This window comes from Fundulus heteroclitus, chromosome 14, assembly GCF_011125445.2.
Source record: "Fundulus heteroclitus isolate FHET01 chromosome 14, MU-UCD_Fhet_4.1, whole genome shotgun sequence".
NCBI classification, from domain to species: Eukaryota; Metazoa; Chordata; class Actinopteri; order Cyprinodontiformes; family Fundulidae; genus Fundulus; species Fundulus heteroclitus.
The window spans coordinates 12,445,618-12,459,511 of NC_046374.1; the positions used below are offsets into that span (position 1 = coordinate 12,445,618).

Below are 13,894 nucleotides of genomic sequence, written 5' to 3' on the forward strand. Positions count from 1 at the left end.
TTATAACGCACAATAAATAAATAAGGTAATTATTACAAAGGCAAATAAATAAATAAGCTAATTAAAAGAGATATATACATTTATGTCTCACTGTATAATTTAATTTCTACCTACATTTATTAATTTGGTGGCAATTAATTGTATTCTTATTTATTTATTGAGCATTTATTTATTTCTGTATTTATTTTTAGATATGGAAGACTTGGTCCTCCATACATGAGGTCGCGGGGGTTACTTAAATGTTTTTAAAATACATAAATAATAATACCCCCTGTTAAAAAAAAAAATCCATCACAGTACAATTACACGACAGAATGGTTCTAAATCTAAGCAAGTTTAGTGCAGCTAAATCGTCAAAAGTTTGTTGTTATTGCTGTAGTCCCGTTTAAAATAGAAACTTGCAGACGTTTATGAGGACAAACACGTGAAACTGACACTTTCACTGCTGGGAGAAGAGGAGAAAAGGGTAAACGAGACACGCCTTTGTTCCCAACCTTGGTCAGAGAAATATAATTGTTTTATTGGTGTTAATACTGTTTGATTACAGGAACTAAACTACCGAGACACTTAAAACGGGCATGCTGGCTCACTTCCGCGGTGGGCAAGCTCCTCGTACTTGTGTTGGAGCGCCAGTGACAGCTGGGTTTAGCGAGGTCATGAAAAAAATAGGCAACACAACGTCACCTCGCGTGAGTACGCATATGCAGTTCTCGAGAACTCTATGCAGCAGAGCAGAGCGCTAAACAGGCCTCCGTCTGCCAGGCAGCAAAAGTTTTCGGATCGGGATAGAAGACAGGAATTAATGACAGTTCTCGTTCTCCAGGCTTTTCGAAGGGTTGTTGACGTCTTTGGGGACGGCATGTTTAAAAGCAGGTCGCGCCGTGCCGGGATCTGGACCGCATACCTCCACTTCCTGGTTGCCCTGATCCCAGGTAACTACTCACACCGTTACGGCTTTTCAAACGAGAAATCTGATGTTTCTTTAAGCAACACCTATAACACATCTAAAGTAGCTTTTTAGGAACTACGAAAAATGATTGGGGGGATCTTATCTTATCTTGCAGCCTTTCAGACATAACATTTGAGACAATATCGTATGATCATTACGTCACAGTTATGCTAATATTGGAATCAGCCTAATGGAAAAACACTAAGTTAAAAGTTGCTGCAAAAGGTCGATTACCTCTCGAAATGCAACAGGTTAAATGTGCTGAAAAGCAAATAGGAAGTAGGTGGTTCACAGTGATTTCTGTGGTGGTCTGTTGTTTACATACTAAAATAGGCTATTGTTAAATTGACTGAACTATTCTGAGTTAAGGTTTAGCTCTTCAGTTTTATTGGGCTCGGGTTTTAAATGTCTTTGCTTTCACCAAAAAAATATGATTTGGTCAAGATCAAAAGGCAGATAATTTTCAAACATGGTCTCACTTTAATAGATTTAAAGACATGAAGCAAATTCGGTGTGTTAATATAGTGTATGGGTATAGGGGTTGTTTTGCTGTAGCCCTTGAATACAATTCAAGAATAGTATAAATGTAATTGATGCAGTTACACGAGAAATAAAATGTGCTATTTTTACTGATGCAAGGCCTCTCTAAAAAGAGACATATAAAAATCTTCTGAAAATGGAAAGCTGCAACACAAAGTATTAATCTTTTTTTCAGCCATGTTTTATTCCTTTTTGATTTCATTTGAAAGTAAATAGGGGCACCACCATCCAGTGACTTTCACTGAAGACGCCATCACGCACACAGAATTCAAGACAATGGCAATAAACCTGAAAACACAGGTTTTTTCTTCCCTGTTTAGGATTTGCATCTACAATGACTTATGTACCCCTTTTTTATAGAAAACTAACTAGCTTTATTTATTAAACATTAAATTGATATATTGTTGAGCAGATAAAAATGAAAAATGTATATATATATATATATATATATATATATATATATATATATATATGAGATAGTTGTTTGTAAAAATCAATCGGTGCACATCACATGGAGTAACTAAACATCAGTTTTTCTATTCAACCCCCCAATTGATTATCAGTTTGATTTAGGTCAGGACTTTGACTGGGCCATTTGAACACATGACTATACTTCCTAAACCATTCTGCTGTAGCTCTGATTGTATGTTTCTTATTGACCCTGTGAAATGTGAACCTTTGCTACATTCTCTATATCAGTTTGCAGCCTCTGAGGGGTTTTCTTCCAAGGCTGTTAAACTTGACAGTCAAATAAAGGCTACATTTAAGTCTAGTTTTTATCATTTAAAAAAAAAAATAGCAAATCTAAAAGTTATCCTTTTAAGAAAACAGTTGGAAACAGTAATCCATCTTTCATTTGATCGTGGTTTGATTACTGTAATTCCCTTTATCTCAGAGTCAGCCACTCCTCACTTGCTCATCAGCAGCAAGTGCTAAATGCTGCAGCACGACTTTTAACAGGAACATGTAAATGGGACCATATTATTCCGGTTCTGGACTCCCTTCGTTGGCTCCCAATGTATTTAAGAGTTCAGCTGTTTCACAAAGGGAATTTAAATGAGAGTGTTTGCTGTCACCTTTCACCGTCTTTTATTCTCTCTGTCAGGCTCAACCTCGGTGGGTAACGTGACAAAGACAATAACAGCCTTCGTTACGGAGACAGTCATCCTGCCCTGCCGCATCACCGTGGACGGTGAACTCCCCACGTTGGAGTGGTCCAAGGAGGGACTATCACCTCCAAACATCACCTTTCTGTACCGGGACGGCTGCGAGACGTTTGGGATGAAGAACCCGGCCCTCCTTTACAGGACAAACCTTGTCCTGAACGAACTGAAGGATGGGAACATCTCTCAGATCATTTACAACCTGAGGCCGTCTGACGGAGGCGTGTACCAGTGCAGGACCTTCAAGGGGGGACAGTGGAAAGTTCACGCGGTGCTGGTCCTTAACGTGGGTAAGTCTTGGCGTTGTTTTTGACGGCATGACAGAACAATTTAAAAATGAATGTAAAAGTTTGAGCCGGGCTCGTTTTTTTTTGTATTGCAGCAGCAGAATTTTTCAGCACGCCTGCTGAATTATTGTCAGAAGAGACATCCAGAAGTTTGGCAAAAGTACTAAAAAGTGCGATTCGCTTAAATAACCCCTCGTTTTTCCAGGTGCTGCCTCTGAGCCGAAGCTCACAGTCGTTCCCTCCACTTCTGGGGTAACCCTGGAGTGTACGGCACAGTGCTGGTTCCCCAAGCCTGAGATAACAATGCTGGATGACGGAGGGAACGAGATAATAGCAGGAAATCCAACAAGAGTTTCAGCCCCAGAGTGTTTTACCGTGACAGTGAGAGCAGATGTGCAGACTCCCACCAACAGGTAAATTTAGCTTTATGTGTTTAAGTTAAATGCATTGCTTTTTGGGGCTTTTTCTTTTTTTTTTTTTTTTTTTTTTTTTTTTACAGTTTTCTCTTTTACTCACCTCATTATTAGTTTTAGTACATGCAAAAAAAAAACAAAAAAAAAAAGAAAAGAAAAAAAAAACATTTCCTGGTCTAATGTCTGCATAGACCAGTATGAGATTCTTAAGGCATAATAACCTTGAGTAAAAAAGTCGCAGTTTTACTATTTTTGCTGTATTAAAACAAAAATGAAAAAAAACACGCTTGTAAAACATGGTCTCATTTCTTATATTTAAAAGAATCCTAAAATTCCCACTGCTGCTAAAGCATTCTGGCATTCTGACTTTTACTTATCGTAGACTCTGATACACAGACTTAACCCCTTTAGCCCAACAGCCCCCAGTTCTTGAGGAGGAATTGAACCTTCTTTTTTTTTTTTCTAGGTTCATTACTGTACCTTTTTAGTTCTTCACATCGCTGATTTAGTTCATTCCATCTAAAATCATGAAATTTTGCTTGTTGCTCCTTTAAGAGAAAATAATAAATTGGCACTAGTTCTAAAGCTTTGTCGACTATAGGCCCATTCATACCCTACGTTTGGCCCGCACGTCCGTATTTCTGTCCGTACGTTCTATCCGTTGACTCCTTCATACCTCCGTCCGTTGAGGTACGCAATAACCAATATGTCCTCTAGATGGCAGTGCTGGGCGCCAATAATTCGTCACTGATCAAACACGGCGACGGTCCAATACGTGATTTTGTTGTATTTGCTCCGTAAGTAAACTTTTTGTTTGTCCCTGTGCCCCGGACACGACACATCATATGTGTGGGTAGTTGCGGACAAGCTCCGCAAGTCGTTCCTCGAATCCCGCCATTGTTTAAAGCCCAGAATTATAACCTTTGTGATTTTGTTGACATTTTGTACTACAAACTCAATAGCGCCCCCACCGTTTCCGGTAGTATTGCTCCGTATTGATCCGTTTCGTCCGTAAGCGTAAGCTCCCAATTTTCGTGTCAAAGTACGGACGAAATCGACGGTTAGAACGTATGAAACACTCCACACGTATCCGTATCCGTCTTTTACGTGAGGTATGAATGGGCCTTTAAACGAACCACAGTCTTTAGATACAAGTGGTGAAACCATGGAACAGTGCTGACGAACCTTCCCAAAAGTAACTATCCTACCAATATAAGTCAAACAGCTCCTTTAAAGACTAGTCCAAGAGGTCAGAAAAGAACTGAAAGCAATATCCAAAGCACTCCAGGCTTTGTCTCAGTTGTGTCAGCATTTATGATTTCGAAAGACAAAAGGGAATGGGCAAAGTAAAAAAATCAAACTGAGAAAAATGCATCTCGCTTTTCCCATAAAATATATCTTTATGATCCGCAAGACTTTTACAAAAATATCTTATTTACTCTGAGAATACAAAAATGGAGCTTTTGGAAGTGGTGTGCGTGTCTCCCGTTATATCTGCTTTAAAATGAGCACACCGTTACAGAGAAACACGCGTTACTACAAATGAAACAATGGTAGTGATCTTTGATGATCTGGAGCCGCTTTGCTTCTTCGTGTCTTAAATTAATTGTCATTATTCATGAAATCATGAATGCTACTCTCTGGTGGCCGGACGTTCCTCTTTATGATTTTCCACTAGTTTGTGAGCCAGTCCACCTCAGAATTGCAAAAATCCCTCCAATGTGGCTAAATTGAAGCGCACAAAGGCTTGACATATGTGGTTTCTGGCTTGATTTAGGGGGTATTTCTATTTTCACACTGGGTCAGGTTGCATTGCTTTTTACCTTAACAAATTAAATTGTCATTTTTAAAACAGCTTTAGACCCTTTTTTTCTGACACTAAATAAATAAAAAACATGTGTTCACATGATTTACCTCGCTTTTTTAACTATTGGATTAAAAGTATGCCCTGCTCCTATGTGTTTCTACTACAGAGTGATCTGCAGAGTCCATGAGGCATTGCTGAACCAGACCAGGAAAACAGAGATTTTCATTCCAGGTATGCTGGATTACATTTATCATCATTATTATATTGGATGTGATTTTTAAAATATATTAAAGGTGATCTTTATTGCTAAGTTGCAAAATCCTAATAGTGATAACAGTTTGATATTTTTTTATATTATTGGCTCAAAGCTTTAATTTTCCATAAATTATTTAACTAAGTCTTTTTTTAGTTCTATGCATTTCTCCTTTTACATGTAAAGTTTTGAAAACTATGACGATGGCCTGTGCAAAATGTTCATAATTTTCCCTTTTTTTTAAATCAACATTTTAGATCACTGGACGCAGTCTTGCTCCTACATGGCAAGCTCCACTGGAATCACTGTTTTCTTCTTGACAGGTTTAATTGTGTGTGGAATCGCTTACTTGTTACACGGGAAATTTTGCGGTAAGTAAGCATACGCGAGACAGATGAAGGAGTTAAAGGATCAATAAGTGAAAATTTATTATTTTTGCTAGAAAGAATAAACAAATAATTTTGTGATGAACTGAAGGTATCTTTTTAGATAGACTATGGTATGACGTCACATAGCCCTTCTCTGTGTTGTTCTCCAGTCTGTTGTTTACTTGGCCGGGCATGTAAATCAATGTGAAGAGCTGCCACTCAGGGCTTAGCCACTCCATGCCCATAAAATGCCACCGTCAGAGCAGCCTAGAGTAGGAGCAAAACGGCCAAAGAGATCGAAATGTTCTCTTGCTAACAGCTTTATAAAATTATGAGTTACTTACTACATCACTAGACATGTTCCTCTCAAAGGTGGTGCTTTTTTGCTGTCTATTTGTTCTTTTCAAATTTGCATATACGAGGCGATGGTTGAGAAGGGGAGGGGAGAGTGGGGGGGCAGATAGTCGGCTTGTCACACCTTTTGTTTTTATGACATTTCGCTTATTGCTCCTTTTAAACAAACTTTATGGATTCCTTTAGTCATCAAAGCCTGTTATTTTCCTTTAGCTTCACATAAATCCCTACTTTAAAGCAGAAGTTGGAGATAATGGTCTCTCAATGAATATAAACACAAAACGAAAGTTTAAACTAAGTACTGGTGTTTTAATAAGTATGTTCCTGTATGTCCAGACATCTCCCGCTATACCTTTAAGCAGCTATTTATAAACTGTTTTGCCCAAATACTATGATCACATCAGTCAGGAGATCTGAACATGGAACTTTGTGCTTGCAAGTCAAAACTAGATCCCCAGAGAATCAAGAAAAGGGCAGTTCCAATGCTTCTTCTTTTTTGGCTTCTAGAAAACTAGCTCTGGTTGAAATCCCAGCATATGAAGCATTTGAATTACTATTTTTTTAAAAAAACATAATAAATAGTAAATATCACAAATTGTACTTTAAAGGAGCAATAAGTAAGATGGTGTAAAATCAGCCTAAATTATTCTCATTTCTCACCTGGGATGGAAGTAACATTCCCTATAAACAATCGGTCATCTCCACCAACAAAGTCTTGGGCTACGTTCACACTGCAGCCTGAAGTGACCCAATTCCGATTTTTTTTTTGCCCATATGCGACCTGGATCTGATCTTTTCATGACAGTCTGAACAACACAGTTAGGATTTTTTCAAATGCGACCCAGGTCGCTAGGATATGTGGTCCTGAATCTGATACGTATCTGATCTTTTCAAATGCGACCTGTGTCAGTACGGCCAGATCGCATTCATCAGACCTACACGTCATTGATACTTGACAAACGTCACTAACGGTTGACATGGCTATGCCAAAGAGGTTGGCTAAAAAAAAAAAGAGGTTGGCTATTGTGCGGTAACAAACACCTGTTGCAAGTCCATACAGCCCCACAGCAACGCGTTTACTCACTGCTATGGCCGCCGAAGATGTGTGTTTTTACGTGACGGCGCTAAAGAGATCCGTTCAGACGCACATAAAGGTTGCCTTTGTCATTTGAAAATTGTGAATGAAGTCCGTATCAGTAAGGCAAGGCAAGGCAAATTTATTTATATAGCACAATTCAGTACAGGGACAATGCAAAGTGCTTTATATGATTAAAATATAGCTAATTAAAACAGAATAAAAGCAAGTAGGAATAAAATGTAGATAGAAATTAGAACAAAGAAGTGGTGATTCAGTTAACTAGAACAGTTGAAGGCAATCCTAAACAAATGTGTTTTTAATCTTGATTTAAAGGAACTCAGGCTTTCCGCACCTTTACAATTTTCTGGAAGTTTGTTCCAGATAAGTGGAGTATAGGAACTAAATGCTGCTTCTCCTTGTTTAGTTCTGGTTCTAGGTACGCAGAGTAGGCTGGAGCCAGAAGACCTTAGTGGTCTGGATGGTTGATACACTGATAAGTCTGTGATGTATTTAGGAGCTAAGCCATTTAAGGATTAATAGACTGAAAGAAGTATTTTAAAGTCTATTCTCTGAGATACAGGGAGCCAGTGTAATGACTTTAGAACTGGGGTGATGTGCTCTACTTTCTTAGTCTTAGTGAGGACGCGGGCAGCAGCGTTCTGGATCAGCTGCAGCTGTCTGATCCACTTTTTAGGCAGACCTGTGAAGACACCATTGCAGTAATCAATTCGACTAAAAATAAACGCATGGATTAGTTTTTCTAGATCCTGCTGAGACATCAGTCCTTTAATCCTAGAAATGTTCCTCAGGTGATAGAAAGCTGACCTTGTAATTGTCTTTAGATGCTTTTGGAGGTTCAGGTCTGAGTCCATCACTACTCCCAGATTTCGGGCCTGATTGGTGGTTTTTAGCTGAAGCGACTGAAGCTGTGTGCTAACTTTTGATCTCTCCTCTATTGGTCCAAATGTTATTACTTCTGTTTTGTTTTTATTCAACTGAAGAAAATTTTGGCACATCCACGTATTGATTTCTTCTAGGCATTTACTCAGTACTTGAACTGGTTCATAGTCACCTGGTGACATGGTGATGTAGAGCTGTGTGTCGTCTGCATAGTTATGATAGCTGATGTTGTTGTTTTTTATTATCTGAGCAAGAGGGAGCATGTAGATATTGAAAAGGAGGGGACCCAGGATGGACCCTTGGGGAACCCCACATGTGATTTTTGTCATCTCTGATGTAAAGTTACCTACTGATACAAAAAATTCTCTGTCCTTTAAGTAGGATTTAAACCAAAGCTGCTTACATCACTAAAATTTGGCTCTCTTCCTTTTCGATCTTCTTAAAAAGATTGCGTTGGTAATGCGCTGGCTCTGGTTGGAGAACAATGTAAAGAACGCAAGATACGCTGCAGCATTACGATCCATGTTAATTTCCACAAACAATGAGCACACTTACTACCTCTACTGCGCATGCGGGACACTTAGATGTATGAATGCAGTTCACACAGGAGATCACATACAAGTCGCATATATTTGGAAATGTGAACGGACACGCAAAAAAATCCGATTTCACAAAAAAATCGGAATTGAGCATCAAGACCTGCAGTGTGAACGTAGCCTTAGTCACATTTTTCTCAAGCAGCAGCCTGAGAACATGGAAGCCAGTAAGAAAAGCAGACCAGAAATATAACAGCAAAATTCAGAATGGTTTCATACCGTTTAAAAACAGCATATTAGATTGTTGTGATTTGCAAGCTGTTGTACTGATTTGAGCCACAAGGTGTCAGTATTACTTATAGCTCCTTTAAAGGACATTATTTCGGACATCACAGACACGCTGTCAGTGTATCAACCCTCCAGACCACTAAGGTCTTTTGGCTCCAGCCTACTCTGCATACCTAGAACCAGAACTAAACACGGAGAAGCAGCATTTAGTTTTCATGCTCCACTTATCTGGAACAAACTCCCAGACAGGGCTGGCCTAAGCCTCTTGGGGGCCCTAAGGAAAATTTGATTTGGGGGCCCCCCTCCCACCACGTAGAATCCCCTATGCTAGAAGAGGATTGACACAAATGACAGGCTATAGGGGGGGGGGGGGGGGGGCTGGCCAGCAGCGGCTTAGTTCACTTGTGCCTCCGGTCGGCCCTGCTCCCAGAGGACTCTAAAAGTGTTAAAACCCTGAGTTGCCTTCAAATGTTAATGTTTTAGTTTGTAGTCCAACTTGTCTTATACTGACCTGCTGCTATTCCAATGCAATCTGCTTTCTTCTGCAATGTTTTCCTTCTGTCTCTGTAAGACTTTATCTAAATTGGCCTAGAAGTAAAACCAAACAGTGGGATAACCCTTTTAAACACAACCATATTGGAAGCCAATTTCAGCTTTATATTGTTCTTTGCTTTTTAACACACACGAAGTAAAATTTGACAACTTTAAAAGCATTGTCAAGGAAAATATTATCTACTTAAGTTAGAAAAAAATAGTAAGAAGTTTAATAGTATAGTAAGAAGTAGTAAGAAGTTCCCTACCTTCCTACCTCAAACCTGAGGAAGGAAAACTAATGTAACATGTATACGCCCCCTGGTATAATTTATCTGAAAACAACAACCCATAGTGTGCATTGTGAAGTAGAAGGAAAATGTCTTAAAAATCAGTATGCAAACAAAAATCTGAAAGGTGTGGCAGACATTAGTATTCAGCCCCCTATTGTCATAATCATTGTAGTTTTGACACCTTGTGGTCCAATATGGAACAACAAACACACAATGCCTTTCACGGAGACCAGGTATTTACTCAAGGGTCCTGTGGCTATGAAACTTTCCTGAATTTTTACTCAGGGTAGGTATTAATGCTGTATTCTGTTCTACTTCTGGTCTGCTTCTCTTACTGGCTTCCAGGTTAACAGGCTGCTGCTTTTTTGCCAAGATATAATACCAAATGCTGCACTGAACCCTGGGAACTCTCATATGATTGGCTCAGGAACCAGGAAGTAAATACGGGCTACCCACTGAACTGAACCTAGTTTTTTCTCAACAAACACCTGAATGAAGGCACGCTCTTTCAGAGTGAACGCTAATATGTAAAACCTATTACCATGTGATACAGATAAGGATGCTAAAGGATGCTGTCGACCAACCTGCAGCTGTATCAAATGCATGCCACATTTTTTATTTGTAAGAAGTTTGAAAACCATCTATCATTTTCTTTGAACTTCTAAATAATGCACTCCTTTGTGTTGGTCTGCAATATAGAATCCTGAAAAAAACAAAAACAAATTCAGGTTTTTTGTACAGTGACACAATATAAACAAGTCGGAAAGGAGATTGATTGTAACAGTTTAAAAAAAGCTGTGTATTAACACATGTCCTTTGTAATTATAGCATATATAAAAAGTTACGAGTGAATCAAGCTATAGCTTGTTTCTTTTCTGTATTCACACAGGGATGAGACATAACCCCTGTCTGCCGAGATGTGAAGACCAGCGGAGTACAGCCAGTCCAGAGAAAGATCACATGAACCCCAAATCAAGTCAAATGAAGCCAGAACAAGAGAGGCTCAAATCTAATCCCAGTGGTACCTCACAGCAAGACCAGTCCAGACGTGACTGCAGAGATCCACTAAATGGCACAGAACAAGAAACCCAACACTCAAGTTCCGACAGGTCAACAGGACCAGCCACATCCAAGATGAAAGATGCAGGACTGGCAGACAAATACCCCAGTCCTCAGAAGAAAGACGGACCTGAAAATAATCCTGCTTCCGCTCCCAAGGAAACTAATCGGCTCCGTGTTCCTAGTTTGCACAGGTCTCTAAGTCACCGGTCAAGTTCAAGTGAGGAATCAGAGTTACTGATAGAAAAACCATAAAGCAACAACAACTACAATGTGGAAGGGACAGGAACGTAGTCTAAAAAATGTAATTATGGACTTGAATATGGCATCCCCTTTCCTATATTAGCCATATAATACATAGAAAGTTATTGGGCTTCAGAGAGTAATAAAAAGGTTTCAAAATAATGTGCTTACACACATCTAGTATTTCTAAAATATTTTTTCCTGTATACAATTCTTTTTGTATTTTAGAATTGTGTGTGAGCTTTATTCTGAACAGGGGTGTGGGCTGCGCAGCTACTGTATGATTAGTAAGTGACTAATAGGATTTCTACTGACTGTTGACTGTTGGACAAAGGTCTGGTTGGTCTCCACATCCATAGAAAGACCACGAGTTGAAAAAAACAGCGGGTACTCGATATACTTAGTGTCAACAACAAACTGAACCTATAAAGATCGAGCATTTGTACAAGTCAATAAGTGAAATGCACCAGAAATATGTATACTTTTGTTTCTTTGTTGTGCATTGTGTATGCTGAGGATCATGGTTTCAATATTTTTTAAAATCTCAAGTGCTCAGATCAAGTATTTTCTCAGGTGTTTCGTCTAAAAAGCTGCTGCAGTACTTCTCTAGACATAAACAAAATGCTCTGTGTGTATGTACCCGTTTCACCAGGCAAATTATTTAACAAATACTTTGTACAGAAGTTTTCTACAGTCCGTAGGTTTTATTGCTCTTTGCTTTTCATGTTTATGTTGATATGTTCTCTGTTGAATTTCATGTTTTATAATGTCCGAGATAATAAAATGAAATTGTATATTTGTATATTTCTCTTGCATTTTTGAAGTTCGTAACAGCATGCTAATATGCTGAGGAGAAAATCCAACCCTTACTGGCAATTCTTTCTTCAAGGCAGGGAAAAAAAACGTTTCTGTTGTGCAATGTATATGTTTAAGAATTTGTTCTTTCATAATACAGATTTTATGTCAATGTTTTTCTTTATGTTTTATGTAGTTATTAGTTGTAGTAGTTTACTTAAAGGGATTAATCATATGTTAGAATGCAAAATCAGACAACCAGCTTTTCAGACAGCGCAAGCGCTGCAAAAAAGTTGTGTAAGCTGAAAGCAAAACAAGTTGTGGTGACCACTGGGAGCCCTGTAAGAAAATCAAGCTGACGTGTTTCACTGCGTATAACCAGACAACATCTTTATAACATCTTTTCACTTTGTTTTTGGGTTCATACGGATGCTTCAAACTGGAACATAATAATGTCTCGGAGATAGACCTTGTCTCCTCCCTGAATGGTCTGACGGTCTTCCTATTGTGTTTATACTTGAAAATGATTTGTTTTAAAGAGTTGAACATGGCACCTTCAGGCATCTGGAATTTTTCCCAGTCTTGTGGAGGTCCAAAATTCTCCTCCATGTATCTTGGTTGATTTATGTTGATTTTTCCATGATGCCCCACAAAGAAGCTGTGTTTGAGGTATCCCTTAAAATAAAACATCTACAGGCAGGCCTCCAATTATTTCAAATGTTGCAAACTAGAAATTAAGTATCATGTTGACATCATCTTGCCATTGACAAACTGGTTAGGGGTGCGTCTCAAGGCACCTTTGAAAATTTGTAATTTCACTCGAGTCATGCAGGCAGCTTCCAAGTCGAGCAGTGACGTGGAGTCAGGGGAGGCAGTGGCTCACATGTCATCATAACATAAGGTACTAACATTGACAAGCTAACCTCAATTTGTCCATTGACTGCTCCATGAATAGATGTTTTAAAATTGAATTCAACATTTCTATGGTCAAAATCCCTGAATTTATGTATTGCCAATCAAAAATAAGAGATCAGCCAGCCCCAGAAATTCAAAACTTAAAACATCAAATTTGAACTTATATTAAATATTCTTTCGTTTTTTTTTTTTTTTTGCTATCTTATTGTTGAGCAGTACTGAATTGATTGAAGGATAATTAAAAGATCACAATTAAATTCTAAGCTTCTATTTTGGCTTCATGTACCTCTGATTTCAGAAGCCTCAGTGCCTCATCAGTCATGCACCTCACTGCGCGCCACTGGAGTAGGCCTACAAAATCCATTTTCGAAGAATTTAGAAGATTTTACAGTGCTTTCAATGGTGGCAACAAATAAAAAACAAAATAAACATAAAAAGTGAAACATTTTAAAGATGTGTAATAGATCTAAAAAGCACATGCTCTTTTCCTAAAACCGGAAAGAGCAGAAGTAGATGGAATGGTTAAAAATGGTCAAGAATGGTTAAAAATACCCAGTTGTGATCAAGACTGGGTATTTTTAACGTTCATCATCATGATCATGGTGCTAAAAATAAAAAATAAGTTCAAAACGGAAGCAACTCTAGTAAAACATAAAACTATACAGCGTCCAAATAATAACAATATTAACTAGAAAAAGCTGTTCCTGCATAACAGCGAGTGAGAATGCTAATCTGCAGAATGATTTGAGCAGAAGATCCCTCCAGAAGTGAAAAACTAGCTGAAATAAAGTTGTTGTAGTATATTTTTTTTTCCATGAATTTGAAGGAATTTGGAGTATTAGAACAATTTAAATAATTTAAATAATTTGAAAAACTCGAAAAACTGTGAAATATTTGAAGAATTGAAAGAATGTGAATAATGTTTAGGAATTTAAAGAATGTAAAGAATTTGAAGAAATTTGAATGAATTTGAAAAATTTGGAGGAATTTGAAGAATGTGAAGGAAATAGAAAATTTTAAAAAATTGGAAATGTTTGAAAATTTTGAAAAATTAGAAGAATTAGAAGAATTGGAAGAATTTAAAGAATGTGAAGATTTGAAGCAATTTGCATTGATTTCAAT

The 13,894-nt window shown here is 38.2% G+C and overlaps 1 protein-coding gene across 1 annotated transcript; it reads left to right on the forward strand.

Moving 5' to 3' along the window:
• Positions 1-254: 254 nt before the first annotated feature.
• LOC105934803 (butyrophilin subfamily 2 member A2) lies at positions 255-12,556 on the forward strand. Its single transcript, XM_021322770.2, has 8 exons — positions 255-466; positions 548-689; positions 824-932; positions 2,595-2,942; positions 3,145-3,352; positions 5,326-5,390; positions 5,670-5,783; positions 10,650-12,556. The coding sequence occupies exons 2-8, from the start codon at positions 579-581 to the stop codon at positions 11,072-11,074; spliced, it is 1,380 nt and encodes a 459-aa protein (XP_021178445.2). The 5' UTR covers positions 255-466; positions 548-578; the 3' UTR covers positions 11,075-12,556.
• Positions 12,557-13,894: the final 1,338 nt, after the last annotated feature.